This window comes from Lactuca saligna, chromosome 6 (genome assembly GCF_052625555.1).
Source record: "Lactuca saligna cultivar CGN05327 chromosome 6, ASM5262555v1, whole genome shotgun sequence".
In the NCBI taxonomy this organism is placed as follows: Eukaryota; Viridiplantae; Streptophyta; class Magnoliopsida; order Asterales; family Asteraceae; genus Lactuca; species Lactuca saligna.
The window spans coordinates 13,159,021-13,177,259 of NC_136422.1; the positions used below are offsets into that span (position 1 = coordinate 13,159,021).

Here is an 18,239-nt window from a genome sequence, read left to right on the forward strand (position 1 = left end):
CCGAAACTACTGAGGCCTTGCCTCCTGTATCGGACCGAAATCCGGAACTAACTGCATCGGACCGAAGTCCAGAACTGACTGCATCGGACCGAAGTCCGGAACTGACTGCATCGGACAGAAGTCCGAAACTACTGAACATAACATAGAATAAACATATCAACTAACACAACAACACATAGCACGCAAACCTGTCTGAGCCACGAAGGCATCAAACATACTAACTACTGCATCAGACCGAGGTCCGGAAACTACTGCTAGCTAAACGGGCCGGCATTGTGGTGTTAGACCCGTTCCTACTGGAAGGAAACTCACCTCGTGGACTGGCTGCTGAGTGTATGGCTCTGGAAGCTATCTGCTGCTGGTCCGGTATTTCCCCGGCTACAATTCCACAAACACACTCAGTCAAATACTAATAACTGCATTGGGGTAAAATGACTCTTTTACCCCTGGCTAAAGTCAACTCTCCTGGTCAAAGTCAACTTACAGTTGACCTGACTAGCCGAGTTGGGCCGCCAACTCGCTGAGTCCCTACTCTCATTTCTCAACACTGTTCGCTGCTACTCGTCGAGTATGACATCAACTCGACGAGTTCCCTTTTGATCCTAAAACTCAGACTATCTACATCCGACTCGCCGAGTTGTATGAACAACTCGACGAGTTGTTCTTGAATCTATGAAGATTGCCTTAGACTCGCCGAGTTGTATGAACAACTCGTCGAGTCCCTCCATTACCGAGTCTGACCTCCGGCTCACTGAGTCCATTCTACTACTCACTGGTCCCCACTCAGAATCACTCAAAAGGGGAAGAATCGGGGACTCGCGGCTCGACTCGCCGAGTCCGAAGAACGACTCGCCGAGTCGCATGCATGCAGTTACTAAAAACTCGATTCTGCTTGAATCCAACGCATATAACTTGTAGATCTGGGCTTCTTATACTCGATTAACACGTAAAGATCCTATCTTTACATGTCCATACACATCCATGAAGATTAAAAGGCTCAAAAGGCATAATAAAGGCTAGATCTAGGGTTCTCATGCAAGGCAACTCGAAAAAGGAAATAGATCAGGGCTCTAAAGCTCCTAAATGAACAGATCTAGGGATATCTCGATCCCACAAGGCATCCATACAGCTACAAAGCTTGGAAAATATAATAATCTAGCCTTAGAGGTGTTCTAATGGAGGTTTTAAGCACAAAACAAAATAATTCCGAGATATACCTCTATGAACTCTGACTTTGGCCTTGGATCTTTGCTCTACACTTCCTCTTTTTGATCCTTTCTTCTTCTTCTTCTTCAATCCTTCAAAATTTACACAAAAACACTTTAATCATACAAGGAATGGTTTAGGGTTTCACACAAGCTTTCTGAGGGTGAAGGAGGCGAATTAGGGGCACCAAACATTGCTTAAATAGTGAGCAAACCCGGGGATTTAGGGTTTCTTCCTGGCAGGCGGACTCGCCGAGTCCCGGATATGGACTCGTCGAGTCGCCGACTTACACGTGCTCGAAATCCCCGTCTCTACTCGACGAGTCGGGCTATAGACTCGCCGAGTCCCTCTTGAAAACTTCTAAATAAATAACAAGGAAACAACATACCAGAGACGGGTCGTTACAACCAGATTGATGTTACTCAAATCCGTGTTAGGGTCCCTAGGGATTTATTACACATCTCTATTTCAAATGCACGAAGTTATTAATAAATCCATGTAGAATTTGAGATCGAGTTCCTTATGGGGTGGTGAAGATTGTGAAAGAAAGCTTCATCAGGTAAAATGTGATCTTATCATGGCAAGTAAAGAAAAAGGTAGTATGGATTATGGAAACCAATTCTCTTGTAGCGTTTAATAACACTCTTCTTTTAAAATATAAGTGACGTTTTTTAAACACCCGTTATGAATTGTGGTGTAGAGTTTTAAGGCTACTTCATGGTCCTACCATAGGGTTGGAGGTTTTGAATGGCAATCAGGTTCTGAAAGAGAGAGTTTGGTCTAAAATTGTAGGTACTATTAATCAACTTCATGATAAGGAAATTGTTGCGAGGGATGCAGTGCAAATGATAATTTGAAATGGTAATAATACTTTATTTTGGAAGGATCAATGGATTGATGATAATACGTTAATGATGTGATTTCCCGTTTTTATACTTTAGATACAAAGAAAGATTATTTTATTAATCAGATAAGGCTTGGTAGTAATTGGAGATAGTCTTGAATGCGTCTAATGAACCCAGGAAATATTTATGTACCTTCAACATCTAATAAAATTATTTCAGTTTTCTACTTCTAATGATAAATGGAGATAGAATTTGGAAGTCACTTACTGCTTAATAATAGAAGATGTTAAAAAAACTATTGATGATATCATTTTATCGGATAGTAATGTTTATTACGATTAGATTGTCAATAGAAATAAAAAGATCAACATTAGCATAATGTGTTAGCTTTATGCTAACTTTTTAATAGATCATTTAGCTGATAAAAAAGTTCTTATATATATGTGGAATATAAAAATCCAGATCTATAAAATTTCAACTTAATAATCATTATATAATTTACAAATATATAATTTATTTTGGAACTTAATAAGTTATTTTCTAAATTGAAATAGTTTCATTTTAATGACTGTCACTTGAATCAAACTTGATTTCGACAAATCTCGTTGCCACATCCGCAAGAGCAGCCTAGTCGGCATGTTACACGTGGGAAGAAGTAATTGGTAGGGATCTGCAGCGGTGACGAGAACGAGACCCATTTTGTCGTTTAATTTATCTAATTTCGTCCTGTGTTTCTCCGATCTTCATCTCTGGGTTCTTGAACTTTCGCCCCACCTTTTTCCAGATATTCAAACCCCTATTCGCTCCATCTCGTCGTTGATATTTTGAATACGAATGATTTAGGGTAGGATTAAACGTATGGTTTAGGAAATTTTACTCCTATCATACAAAATCAATTTGCAGAAGTCAAATAATCGGGAGTTTTTTAACAGGTACAACGCGATCCTTTCCAACTTCGAGGTTTTTAATGGAATTTTAGGGTTTATTATGATCGTACGTTTCCGATTCTTGTTACGCGTGATTATTTTCGTAATCGTTAGCTGTCGATTTGTTGTGATTTTTAGGGTTTAACTTATTTTTTATTTGTCTTCCTAGTGTTTTCTCATTTTCTGCTTTTAGTCTGTTACATCAAATGTGATTTCCGTGAAATATGCCAGAGATGTCTCTGAAAGAAACCTTTAATAATGTTAGCCAATTTAACTACACTTTCCTTCATTTCCATTGCGTTTGGCGTGTCTTTTTTTAAATCTTGTAATGATCTAAACGCATTTTCCAAAGAATCTTAGCCAGCTTTTATAGTTTCTTATTCTGCTTCTTAGATCATTTATCAAACGTTTATATAAGGTTGTGGATTTTTGTTCACCTATGGTCTAATTCTGTGGCAAGCTGTTATGATGATAACCAAGTCCTAGCTTCAAATCCTACACTGTGCCATTGCTCAGTGAGTTACAAGCATCCTCAATGGGCGTCCAATTGACAGATATTAATGTCCGACCCTCTCTTTTGTGGTTTCATGGGTCTCCCAAGAACAGATAATGCAATCTGCAGTTTGGACGCCATGTAATATTATTGCAAATTTAAGTGCGAATCAATGAATCACATAGAAACCGGATAAGTGGAAACAGATCTCTAGTCGAACCATGGGTTTAGGTTAAGAGTATATGGTCGACTTTCTTCTCAGAGAAGCTAATTAATTACTTTGTGATGTAACAGTGCTTACAGCAAAATGATGAAGCTGCAGACTTATGCTGGACTCAGTGTGATTGCCACACTGGCTGTCATCTATCATGCCTTTAGCAGTCGAGGACAGTTCTATCCAGCAACAGTCTATCTTTCTACCTCCAAAGTCTGTTTAGTGCTTCTTCTCAACATGGGTTTGGTGATCATGTGCATTATGTGGCAGCTAACAAAACGAATCTTTCTTGGTTCTCTTCGAGAGGCAGAGATTGAGAGGCTGAATGAGCAATCATGGAGAGAAGTTATGGAAATCCTTTTTGCCATCACTATATTCCGCCAGGACTTCTCTGTTATGTTTCTTGCCATGGTTACTGCTCTTTTACTTATCAAGTCTTTGCATTGGTTGGCTCAAAAGAGAGTTGAGTACATTGAAACAACTCCAACTGTTCCCATGTTGTCTCACATCCGAATTGTTTCTTTCATGGGATTCCTTCTCCTTGTAGACTCTCTTTTTCTATATAACTCAGTGAAGTATTTGATACAAACCCGGCAAGCTTCAGTTTCTCTCTTCTTTTCATTCGAGTAAGTTATTTAATGTTTACAATATCTCCTCTTTTAAAATATTCTTGGTTCTTTATTGATGTTTCTCAAATTCAGATACATGATATTGGCTACAACAACAATATCTACATTTGTGAAATACGTTTTCTATGTGAGTGACATGCTTATGGAAGGACAATGGGAGAAAAAAGCTGTGTACACATTCTATTTGGAGCTTATTCGCGACTTGCTACACTTATCTCTGTATCTCGGCTTTTTCCTTGTAATCTTTGTGTAAGTGTTTTACCTTTGGTGAAATATTTGGAAAGTCAAACCGGCTATGTTATATTGTTATTCACACTTTGGTTTCCACAGTAACTATGGTGTGCCACTGCACCTGATCCGGGAGCTATACGAGACATTCAGAAACTTCAAACTGAGAATTGCTGATTACATTCGTTATCGAAAGATCACATCAAACATGAATGATCGGTTTCCAGATGCAACACCTGAAGAGTTGAACGCGTTAGTTTTCTACAATTGGATAGAGCTTTATATTACTCATGTAAATCAGTTGTCTCATATCTTGTATATTTTATGATTTTGTCATATACAGAAGCGATGCAACCTGCATTATCTGTAGAGAGGAGATGACTACAGCAAAAAGACTAGTCTGTGGGCATCTTTTCCATGTACACTGCCTCAGGTCTTGGTTGGAGAGACAACATACATGTCCCATTTGCAGAGCACTTGTTATACCAAATGAGAGTGGGACAACCACATCCACAACAAGGTCACGACCTGGAGCTCATCGCCAAGGTCAGAATTTCCATTTTTTTAAAAAAAAAAAAAAAAATCTTACGTCGTTTGTATAAATGACCGAAATACCCTTTCTAAACCCTTTTAGTGGTTGCTTTTCCTTTTTCTCCATTAAGTCTATGGTTAATATTTACAATATGTGTTCAGGAGCGAACTCAGCCACTACATCATCTCAAGAACGAAATGGTGATGGTGCAGAAAGTGGGAATATCAGCAGGCATCAAAAGAGAGTCCAAGCAGCAGCAGCAGCCGCCTCAATATATCAAAAATCTTTTGTTTACCCTTCTCCAAGCTCTTTACCATGGTATATACGTACTTCACACTTTTTGAAATTACTAAACTACCCTTGGTATCATGCTTCAAGGAATATTTTTGGCGCTTGGAAATTAAACATCATGGTTGCAGGTCATCTGGATATGGTGTGCTTCCCAACAATTCCACACCTGGAAACAATACGGGTGAAAATGACAATTCAGTCCCTGGAAACTTGCCATCTTTTCAGTTCCCACATTCGGGTTTCATGCCGGTTCATGCCCCTGGTGGGAGTCCTAACCATGAGCTGCAGATGTCTGTGTCTCAACTTGAGGCCCAGAAAAAAATAATTCAGCATCAGATTGAGGTATGGGAATCCAATATCTCCTAGACTAGACTAGTGCTTGGTGTGATGGAATGGAATGGTTCATTCCATAGGAATGTATTCCCTTCCATTTTGTTAGTGACATGATGATGATGTTTGCTTGACAGGTGTTGCAAAATCAGCTTGAGCGCCTACAGAAGCCAGCATCTGCATATGAGAAAAGCCCGGTCACAGAATCCACCAGCAGCAGCGGCAGCGGTGGCGGGAGCTGGACGGTGGGTGCGACTGATAGCAAAGGGAAGGCGGTTTCATCATCATCATCGTCTATGGTGGTTTCTGGTGGTGTGGCTGATAATCGAGATGAAGGGAGCTTTACACCATTGTAGATGCAGGAAGTATTACTGTGGATATGATATTATAGAGAGGGGAAAAGGAACAATAGATTTTGTTGCAACAGCATTATTAGATTTTGTTTTTGTTTTTGTATGTGTACAACTTACCTGGTTGTTCCAAATTCTGCTGAATGAATAGTGAATTTGCACAATACAATCCATATTTTCCAAGGTAAAAAAGGTCACACGATTATCTTATGCACACAATAGATCGTATTTATCGCTCCCTACTTTTGTGTTCAATGTTTTCATGCAAAACACCTTACCACATTTGGCTAAACCGCTGATGCTATCAATAGGCGACGTGTTCCAATCTAAGCCCATCTCTTAGAATGTTCACACACATAGTATTGGAATGTGAACTCTAGTGAGTGGAACTAGAAATGTCACCACTAAAATTAACATATGTAAATCAACTAATTAGCTGTTATCAATGTATTATGATATGTGAATATCAATTAACTGGGATGTCGAATTCGTTTTACATCTATATGAGTTACATGATGCTAAGGCGGTCTTTGGCGCGCCACAGCTAGCTGATTTTTCGAGCTTTTTTATGTTGTCATGTTTGGTAAGCCAAAAAGTAGCTTATAAGCTAGCTTTTTGAAAAGCTACTTAGACTAGCTTTTTAGGAGTTTTTTTAAAATTTTTCAAATACACCCCTTAATTAATTATAGAAACACATATTCTTACATGTCATTTTATATAATTTTATGTATTTCAGCTAGCTTTTCAGCTAGTTTTACCAAACGTTATTTTTTATCAGCTAGGTTTTCAGCTAGTCCGCCAAACATAGCCTAAGCACAGAGCTTTTGTTTATAAAACAATTAACTTTGCCTTTTAGAAAAGGTTAACAGTACAACTTTTTATCTCTTTGTTTTTGATCTTTATGTAAGAGGAAGATGAATATAAAGTTTATAAAAACCTTAGAATTAAATCAAGTTAGAGGTTGAATTAGAAGAACATTGGACAATTACAATGTGTATATATGATACAAAACGACGTAATATGAGTTTGAATACCTAAGCTTATATACCCTTAATGGTATATTCACTTTTCCCATATATATATATATATATATATATATATATATATATATATATATATATATATATATATATATATATATATATTGGCAGGTCAAAGTAAACATTTTTTTTACCATTATAAATAATCACATCCACCTTCTTAAACAGTCGAGCATTCATCAATCCAATTCTTTTTCTCTCTATAACTTCATTCAATTCTATACCTTTCAACAAAATGAATCCAATGGTTCCGAAAATAGTAATGGAGGAAAACCCTTATGGTTCATCTTCATCTCACGTGAACCTACCGATGTTAATTTCTAAGCTGCATTATCTGGTACTATATAAGTTCTTCAAAATAATGTCAATTCCAACACGACCATTCATACGGCAACCACGGTACACAAAGATCGTGAAGAGGCTGAAAAACTGTTAATCTAACATGACTTTGTAACTAATTCTATCTTTGTTGATGAACAATTTCCCAGAAGATTCTGGATTAACAAAAATTTGTTTATGCGTATTATTGGTGCCTTGTAGATGAATTATCCATATTTTCAAATAACATGTAGTGCAATATATCAAAGAAGTTTCAGGGCCCTAACAAAATGTACCTTGACAATACGTCAAATAGCGTATGGAAGCAACCCGAACTCGTTAGCTGAGTATTTGAATATGTTATTTTATCATTTTAGGATTTTAATTGTCATTTTATCATTTAAATTGTCGTTTTAGGATTTAATTTACGTATTGTTGAAGTGCGCTTTATAAATTAACTGTTATTTTAATATTTTTTGTTTTAAATTAGTAAAGGTTTAATTTGTAAAATAAAGAATAATTAAAAATTCAGTGAGTTGTGTATTATGGTTACAAGAAGGGTGAAAGAGAAACATGAGAGAAAAAAAATCTAATGTGAGAGTGATGCTACACGGGAATTGAAAGAGATGAAAAAGATGGATGCTTCTCATCCTTATCCATAAGAAATGACAAACATTATGACTACATAGTTAGAAAAAAATTGGATTGTCAATTTAATAAGATATTTTTTGTTTTGTACATATTTAGTAATTAAATTAGTTTTTTGTCTATATCTACCCATTAAAGTTATTATCTTATACACAATTAATCCTTATGACCGATTGATGTGGGTGTTGCCGATTTCTAGCATCTTTGTAGCTCCGACGAGACTCCGATCATCTTGTCCGTGAATATTCGGTCATCTTCTCCAACAAACAATGTTTTTTCCGACGATCGATCTTTCTGGTACTCTCTTGTCCCTTTATTTTATTTTGTCCACTTCCTGAAACAAATTAATCAACCAACCATCATTCTCTATTCCTCTCTCTAAACTACAAAAGCTTCACTTCCTCACCATCTTCTTCATACTTGAACGCAGACAATGTTGTTCCAAGCCGATTTGAGACCCCAAGAAAAATAAAAATAAAAACGAGGCCCTTACAGTAAATAAAAATTATAAAGGATGTTGACTTTTTTGTTTTTCTAAACGGACCATTGCCATAAATTTCTCCTTAACTCGTTTTGTACTAATATTAGTTGTTTGTTTTTTTCTTTCCTAAATACCATATAATCATTTTAAAAATCATTTTCCAACAACAAAGATAATGCCTTTTAAATCATTTTCTAAGCCCAACTACAACGATTTCAAAACTTGTGATGTTAAAGTTTCAAGTTATCTAAAAAAATCATAAAAAAATACATAAATAAAATTTTTATCAGAAAAATAACATGAAAGAAATGAAAAACAATAAAGAAATTTTATAGCTTACATTAATTAGAAATTAGATTAACACGAATCAGAAATCACATTAACACGAATTAGAAATCAGAAATCAAAATCAATGAGGCTGCCTGGAATCAGAATAACACGAATAGAAGATCGATTTTTATGAAGGATGCATGAAATCAAATTATCATAATCGATGTATTAAGAAAGATTGAAATTAAATGATAGAAAATTGAAATTGAAATTGGAAATCAAAAGGATTTGTAAAAAAACTAAAATCGATTTATTATGAATCCATTTTTTAATGTTGATAAAATAAGAATCGATTCATAGTCTTTATCGATGGTGGTAAGAAGCTCAATAAGATGATTATTCCAAAAGAATTGTACATCCCTAACGCCTGGTTCTCGAGTTTTAGCAAAGAAAGAAAAAGAAGGTTGAAAGAAAGTAAGGAGGGAAAAGAAGATAAAGGAAAGGAAAAGAAAATTGTATTTGTATTTTGTGTTAGAGTGTTGTTAATGTTTTGACCAAAGAATATGACAAAAGTCTCCCGAGAGTTACAAAGAACACCGATAACCAACTACTAAATCCACACTAACCGGTCATAAGGATTAATTATATACAAGATAACAAGTTGCATCTCTTTTTCATTACCAAATTCATAAGAAAGATTTACATAAACGTTACGGGTAAACAAGACACAAACTGTGCCGCAACCTCTTTTTGGATGACAAAATTAATTCTTTTAAGAACAGCCATAAAAAAGATATAAAAAATTAGTGACTAAGGGGCTGTTTGATACCCATCTGACCCATACCGAGTCAGATAAATCAGCTTTTTCGGTCAGATTTTCGTGTTTGATACGAGCTGTCTCAGTCAGCTTGTCTGGCCCAAATGCATGACTCGCTCAGCTGTGAAGATGTTGCTGACTCGCCCAAAAGACCATCCTGCCCTCTAAAATTTTTCTTGTGACCTGAAAGAGACTGCGTCCAAAATCAGACGCCTCCTCCATTGCCTCCATCGAAGAGCTCATTCCCAATCGCTGCCTCCATCAACATCGAACAGCCCTCCCAGTCGGATCTTCGTCTTCTCCAGCAGCTTGCAAGATTGCGATCCCAATCACCGATCTATTCTTCCCCTTACGTCCATCACACAGGTACTTGCCCTCCTCTGTTCAAATCGAAGTTCGATTTTGATTTTATTTAGTCAAAACTCCATCTTCTTGGTCGATGATTCAGCCCCTTACTTCCATCACACAGGTACTTGCCCTCCTCTGTTCAAATCAAAGTTCGATTTTGACTTTATTTAGTCAAAACTCCATCTTCTTGGCCGATGATTGAGCCCCTTATTGTTGCTAATTGAATTAATGCGTCGGTCCCCTCTAAATATGCTTTAATTGAATTAATGTTAGGTTAGAGCCCCTGATCTTGAATCATCCCTATATGTGCTTCAAATATTCAAATAAAAAAACCACTGTGCTTGGTATGTTATGTAATATGTCAAACTTTCATTAGGAATCTTTCCTCTTTTCCCATACATAATCCGAATCCTTTTTATTGTAATGTTATGAAAACTGAAAGTGTGCATGAATAATCTCTGAAATCTGAAATTGTGTATAATGTATGTAATAGATTATGAAATCAAAGTTTTTTTTTTCTTTCTTTGTATAAGCTATGAAATCTGATTTTTTTGGGTGTATAAGCTATGAAATTAGATTTTTTTTATGATGTTATGTTCTAATGTTATGAAATCTCAAATTGTATATGTATAAGCTATGAAATGGTCATTTTTCATCACTATATATTACAGAAGGGTAAAATGGTCGTTTTTCATCACTCAACACATTCAGTCAGATGTACAATCAAATGATTTCTTACTTAGTCAGGATTTCTTACCCAGACAGACATTTCCCAGTCAGTACTTTTTCAATCAGCAATTATCAAACAGGGCCTAAATATGTACAACGCAAAAGATATCCTTTTCTTTTTTAGGTATTTTTTTGTTAGTAATTTGCACTTTTTAGAAAAGATAATTAGGATATGAGATGAAGCTATGGATTTTATACTCTTTTTAACAAATGGGATTTTTTTTACTTTACTCTAATGTAAATCATTGTAGAACCTACGTAATCAAATAAAATTTTAATGTGTATAATCATACAATGACAATATATGTATATAAATATTTATATGGTATTTTTATACCTATTTTATATTTTTCAATATATAATCTACATCTAGTGCTCAAAAGAATATCATTGCAAATAGAGCTCACACAAATAAAAAGATTCTTAAGCAACATAGATGATATTAAAAAATTAGTTTATTTATCCATATATAGATAAAACAAGATCCAAATAATACAACTCTACAGAGTTAATACATATTAATAATTATTAAGGATTGTTTTTCTCTTGTTGAACATTAACATCATTCGTCTTAAAAGGTTTAGCAATTTGCGAAGATGTGGGTGGGACTTTCTCTTCATGATTCCTTAGGCAAAAACAATGGTGGTGAATGCAGAGAGGAATACCAAGTCTGGGAACACAATATGAAAAGCATTCTTTGATACTATGACAAGGTGGATACGTATCTTGTGAAAAAGCAGTGTAGTTTATTACACGTGTAACAAAAGTTCAATAAGAAACATTAGTTAACAGAATTCGCAAAACATGGAGGATTTTGTTTTAATCAATCATCAGTTAACTGCATGCAAATAAAGAGATTTCTTAAATACATAAGAGTGCATGGTTACCTGAAATACAAAACAAGAGGACCACAAGGTCTAATGTTCGTTTCATTCTTAGTTTGTGGTGAATTGATTCAAATAATTGACGTTGCATGTGACAAGATTGTTTTTAGATTTTAAGTTTCCATTTCATTGAACTTATATAGACAATATCAACTTATAATTTTTTTTGGTATTTATGGCTAATGTGTGTACACATTTAAATTACAGATATGATTATGGTTGACTGTTAAAATTAGGTAAGCATTGATTTCTTTTTTTTTTTTTTAAATGTGAGATATTAAAATTTAAGGCCTATGCATTATAACATAATCTAACATGTCACTTTGGCACATGTTATTTTTTAAGATTTTTTGATTTTTTTTCTATTTGTCATTTTATGTTGTTGTTGTTATTATTATTATTATTATTATTATTATTATTATTATTATAAATATTGTTATTATTTTAAATTCTATATAATTTACTCTAATAAATGAAATTTTTTTTTGCTACATGTTACACTCTGATTTAATTTGCAAAATATCATTTTGTGGTTATTTTTAATTAATTTCTTTTTCACATGTCATTAATGAACTTACTTTCTTATTTCAAAATTTCTAAATTAAAGCTCATTAGTTTATTTGTTTTTTGTTTAAATTTAAAAGATAAATTTTTTTTTTACTATTTCATTATTTTTCTTAATTTTTTATAAATCCAAATTTAGATTTAATTTTTTTTAATTAACCCATGTAATACACGAGTCTTACATATAGTCTACTCTAATAAATGAATGTTTTTTTTACCACATGACACACTCTCATTCAATTTGCCAAATATCATTTTGTGGTTATTTGAATTAATTTATTTTCCACATATCATTATATGAGTTTTTCTATTTTAATAAATTCAACATAATACTTTAATGTAATAATTATAATAAATGTAGTAATAAATAAATATCAACTTCATTAATGGACTTACCTTGTTATTTTAAAAATTTCAATTAAAACTCATTAGTTTATTTTGTTTAAATATTTAAATTTAAAAGATAAAAAAAATCAATTTTAATAATTCATTATTCTTCTTATTTTTTTTTATAAATTCAAACTTTCAAAGTTCTTCAATATTTAGACATTTATATTTTTATAATTAATCTATATAATACATGAGTCTTACACCTAGTATTCCAATATAACAATTATAATAATAAATGCATATCAATTTTATTAATACAACTTTCCTTTTAATTTCTATATTTCTTAATTGAATCAAATTTATTTAAATTATTTGTTTAAATATAAAAGAGAAATATAAAAAAGTCAAAAAAACAAATAAAACATTACATTTCAATAATTCAATAGTTTTTTTCCTAATACATTCAAACTTCCTAAATTTTTAGATTTTCATATATATATATATATATATATATATATATATATATATATGAGAACAAACATGTATAGTACACGGATCACACAACCAAACATCATTGATATTTGAGTTTGAGCATTAATTAGGAAATGTTTGATATGAAGTCTTATGAATGAGGAAAACATTAGTTAGGAAAAGTTTCGTATGGAGTATTCAAATATGGAATGAGAAAAATATTATTGGTGGAATGAAAAAAAATGTTTAGTTATGAAAGAATAAAATGAAATATTTTTAGAAAAATAATCATGAAATTGTTTACTTTTTTTTTACTAAAAATAACTAAAATAATTTTTAGTATAATTTATTATTAAGGTTTTATGATTTAAACTTTTTATTTGTAAATATGACTTTTAAATGATATATAATTCTTTTAACTTTTTGAAATACATTTAATTTGAATTTAAAGCCCGAAATCTAGAGTAAATTATGCTAATGATCCCTATGTTTCGGGGTAATTTACGCATCTGGTCTCTATTTTTTTCTTAACTCGAACCGTCCATAAGATGTATTTTAATTGCGTGTTTGGACCCTCCCAGACCTAAAAAAACTTCATTACCCTTTTTAAATATTTTTTAATTTAATAACTATTTATTTATGAAAAAAATGTTTAATAAATCAGATGTGTACCACCAGACACCCTAAAAGATAACCATTTACCCCTTTATCAGCTAATCAATCAATCACAATCATCTTTTCTCTTCCTCTCCTCCTTGTTGCCACCGACCCCATCGTCGGCAAATATTCGTTCCATCTGTTAACCTGAAGATGCCATCTCCACCACCAACATCTGTTGCTCCAGCCACCAACGTCCACCGACCATGTTAGTCTTTCTCATTAGATCCAATTTCTTTTGTCGGAGATTCAATTTGTAGGTTCAGATTTTATAGAGTTTGGTTGGAAACCCTTTCAGTTTTTGCAAGTTTCGGTGACTCTTTAATGTATATGCATAATCTCGGTGCCAATCCATTGATCGATTTTTCTTGAATTGATGAACCTTAATGTCGACCTCTAAACCACTATCTCTACTCTGCCTACATGGCTTTGATTTAAATATGTTTGTTTCAGGTTTCATTTTTTGTTTTGATTGGGTTTGATCTTAAGGACGAAGTAGGAGAAACAACAGTTCTTGTTGGTAGATTAAATATATTCAGAAGGGTGGTAGAGGTGAAGGATGATGGTGGTCGGAGTCGGGATTTTGGTTTTGGATTTGAACTTGAATTGTAGGTTTGATTTTGGATTTGGGTTTGAGTCGTTGGTTCAATTTTGGTTTTGGATTTGAATATCAGGTTTTATTTTTTTTTTTCAAATTTGAGTTGTAGATTAGATTTCAACTATAGGTTCAATTTTAGCTGGAGATTGTGACTGAAGCTGGTGTCGGGAACTGGAATTGTGTTTTGAGATGGTCACTAGATTTAGTGTCGGGAACAGGAAGAGGTTTAAGGTGGAGTGAGCCTTTTTCCAATAATGTATTAATAATTTATTTTATTTAATAACAATTAAAATAATAGAAAAGAAGTTAATAAATTAAAAATATATCATTAATGACAACAAAATCTTTTTCAATATGGCAAGGACCAACCGTGCAATAACATTTTAGGAACCATCACGCTTAAAAAAAACTAGGACAAAATTACATAGATGGTCCTAATGGTTGACAAAATCGATCAATTATAGTTTTTATGACAAATTCTTTACACAGATGATCCCTATGGTTTTAAAATCTTGCATAGACAGTCCTTTTGACTAACGGAATTAACTTTTTCAGTTAAGCCCTATGTGAAATGACATATTTGCCCTTCTCCCATAGGGATGATTTATGTAATTTGTTACTACCACAAGGACCATTTATGTAATTTTCTCTATAATTTATTATGGGTTTTATTTAATTTAATTATATATTTAAGTATTTAGATTTTTTTAAAGATTTGTTTAAATATATTGTTTAATATATATATATATATATATATATATATATATATATATATATATATATATAACATTAAACAATATATTTATTTGCTAAAAAAATTTAACGTTTTGCTCAAATTTTGTTTTCTACTCTTTTTGACGTTTTCTTCAAGTACATTTATTTATGTTTTTTATTTTGACGTTTGATTGGAATATTTTTTTTTTTTTTTTTTTTTTTTGACGTTATGTTTGAGTACATTTTTCAACATCTAGTATGTTTATATTTGTTAAAGGATTGCATGACTGTTGCAATTATAATTCGTAACTTAATACACTTTCAATTATGTTTTCATTTTTCTTTTTTCTTTTATCAGGTTATGTAATTATTATTTTTTAATTCAAATATTTAACTACATAAGGTTGTATAATTATTATTTTTGTAAATTTTTTTATAAATATATTTTATAAAAAAAATGTAAAATGTTTGTTAAACATGAATATGATTGATATATATATATTAGTTAGACATAGGCTATTAGGCTATGTTGGGACTGCCTCATAACCTTGTCGAGAACAACCAGCTCATTTCACATTGGATTTAAATGTAATGTTTTAAAGTTATTTTTTTGTTTTTAGATATTTCGTGCATTTTTAAGTTATACAGATTTCGATTAGCCTAAGTATAACCTGACATCCGTTTCGAATTCCGATTATCATATGTATTCTAATTAGCCTATCTATATTAATCCTATTCAAGTTTAACAAACATTTAACAAAAATTTCATCCTATGTCTACCTAACCTATATTAATCATACTCATGTGTAACAAACATTTTACATTTTTCTTATAAAATATATTTATAAAAAATTTTACAAAAATAATAATTATACAACCTTATATAGTTAAATATTTGAATTAAAAAATAATAATTAAATAACCTGATAAAAGAAAAGAGAAAAATGAAAACATAATTGAAAGTGAATTAAGTTACGAATTATAATTACAATAGTCATGCAATCCTTTAACAAATATAAATATACTAGATGTTGAAAAATGTATTAGAACATAACGTCAAAATATATATATATATATATATATATATATATATATATATATATATATATATTATTCCAATCAAACGTTCAAAATAAAAAACATAAATAAATGTACTTGAAGATAACGTCAAAAAGATTAGAATTTTTTTTGAGCAAAACGTTAAAATTTTTTAGCAAATAAATATATTGTTTAATGTGTTATATATATATATATATATATATATATATATATATATATATATATATATATATATATATATATATATATATATAAACAATATATTTAAACAATATATTTAAACAAATCTTTAAAAAAAATATAAATACTTAAATATATAATTAAATTAAATAAAAACAATAATAAATTATAGAGAAAATTACATAAATGGTCCTTGTGGTAGTAACAAATTATATAAATCATCTTTATGGAAGAAGGGCAAATATGTCATTTCACATAGGACTTAACTGAAAAAGTTAACTCCGTTAGTCAAAAGGACCGTATTTGCAAGATTTTGAAACCACAAGGACCATCTGTGTAAAGAATTCGCCATAAGGACCATAATTGATCGATTTTGTCAACCACGAGGACCATCTATGACAACAAAGTCTTTTTCAATATGGCAAGGACCAACCGTGCAATAACATTTTAGGAACCATCCCGCTTAAAAAAAAGTAGGCATTAAACATACATATTACCCGAACCATAGGGACCATTCACATAATTTATTTCGAGATCTATTATGCAACTTACTATACATATATATTTTATTTAATTAAAGTTTATTTTTATATTTTATTTTCTATATATATATATATATATATATATATATATATATATATATATATATATATATATATATATATATATATATATATATATATATATATATATATATATATATTGTGTTCTAGCTATTAATTGTGTGCATGTAAGATTGATTGTGGACCAATTATTTTAGTTATTTTAAGAAATTAATTAATGCATATTACATGTTGAAGATATAATGAATATTAATTACTTTTTTAAAATAAATAAAAATTATTGGTCCAGAATCAATCCTACATGCGCATGATAGATAGTAGAAGCATTTGAACCTAATTTTTTTTTTCTCTGTGTCTCTCTCTCTCTCTCTCTCTCTCTATATATATATATATATATATATATATATATATATATATATAATTGATGAATTAAACTTGAAATTAACTCATCAATATACTTGTTCATTATCCATGTCATCATATAAGTTTACTCACAAATATATATATATATATATATATATATATATATATATATATATATATATATATATATATATTGTGAGTAAACTTATATGATGACATGGATAATGAACAAGTATATTGATGAGTTAATTACAAGTTTAATTCATCAATTTTGTATGATTTATTACTTGAAATCTTTTTTTTTTAAATCATATATTTAATCCCTTTACTTTTTAAAATATCATTTTTATCCCTTTCATCTTTAACTTTGTAAATTATCACTTTTACCCTTTCGTTTTATAGACTTTCATGTTTATCCTTGGTCACCATAGTATATATGTAATATGATTTTTCCTACTTGTACTTTGTAAAATGTATTTTCCACCCCTTTATTTTTTTAAATGTTAGTACATGTATATGCCAATGCGTAAATTTAAACTTTAATCACTCAATTTTATATAATCATCATTTGCAACTCCTCTACTTTGTAAAATGATATTTTTTATCCCTTTTACTTTTTACTTGTACTTTGTATAATCCCTCAACTTTGTATGGTATGTGATAGTTTGGGGAGACTCACTAAGCTTCGTACTTACAGTTTTCAGTTTTAGTTTCAGGTACTTCCGCTAGTAAGGGGAAGAGCTCGGGATGACTGCATTGCACACACCACAACGTTTAGCTTGGGATGAATTACTCTGATATTTGGACATGTGATTTTGATACAGTGTTTTGATATGATGTTTTGAGATACTATCACTTATGTTTTTATGATATGATTTGGGTTACCATGGTATTATTTATAACTTAAAAAAATGAAATTTTTGGACCATCTTTTTGAGATGTTTCAAGTTGGTTATAGAACATTGGTTTGAGGGACCCGGGTACACTCTCGGGTGTGTCTGAACTCAAATTGAGGACTTGGTATAAATTTTTTAAAAGAAAAATCTTTTGTTTTTCAGAAAGGATTTTGAAAAGAGAAAAATGGTGTGGTGCATGCAATCAGCCGAGCTCAAGTAACTACTCCCAAATTAAATGGAGGAACAGTAACATGGAAGAGTTCCA

General features: G+C 31.4%; 1 protein-coding gene and 1 long non-coding RNA gene across 4 annotated transcripts; both read left to right on the forward strand.

The window, feature by feature from the left end:
- Positions 1–2,736: 2,736 nt before the first annotated feature.
- Positions 2,737–6,213, forward strand: LOC145000785 (ERAD-associated E3 ubiquitin-protein ligase HRD1B-like). The gene is made up of 8 exons (XM_078960063.1): positions 2,737–2,983; positions 3,765–4,310; positions 4,386–4,562; positions 4,644–4,793; positions 4,885–5,087; positions 5,235–5,391; positions 5,493–5,706; positions 5,832–6,213. The coding sequence occupies exons 2-8, from the start codon at positions 3,778–3,780 to the stop codon at positions 6,048–6,050; spliced, it is 1,653 nt and encodes a 550-aa protein (XP_078816189.1). The 5' UTR covers positions 2,737–2,983; positions 3,765–3,777; the 3' UTR covers positions 6,051–6,213.
- A 7,410-nt stretch (positions 6,214–13,623) lies between these two features.
- Positions 13,624–18,006, forward strand: LOC144999907 (uncharacterized). 3 transcript variants are annotated; one of them, XR_013661042.1, is made up of 3 exons: positions 13,624–13,809; positions 14,055–14,430; positions 17,789–18,006. It is a non-coding gene; the product is annotated as an uncharacterized LOC144999907 (long non-coding RNA). The 3 variants fall into 3 exon arrangements; XR_013661043.1 differs by having other exon boundaries at positions 17,795–18,006; XR_013661041.1 differs by lacking the exon at positions 17,789–18,006 and having other exon boundaries at positions 14,055–14,520.
- Positions 18,007–18,239: the final 233 nt, after the last annotated feature.

Excerpts from the sequence above, each read along its gene's own strand:
- LOC145000785 (XM_078960063.1), top strand. The coding sequence starts at position 3,778 with ATGATGAAGCTGCAGACTTATGCTGGACTCAGTGTGATTGCCACACTG. Across the intron at positions 5,088-5,234 it reads ACCTGGAGCTCATCGCCAAG|GAGCGAACTCAGCCACTACA; the intron begins GTCAGAATTTCC and ends ATATGTGTTCAG. Across the intron at positions 5,392-5,492 it reads TCTCCAAGCTCTTTACCATG|GTCATCTGGATATGGTGTGC; the intron begins GTATATACGTAC and ends TCATGGTTGCAG.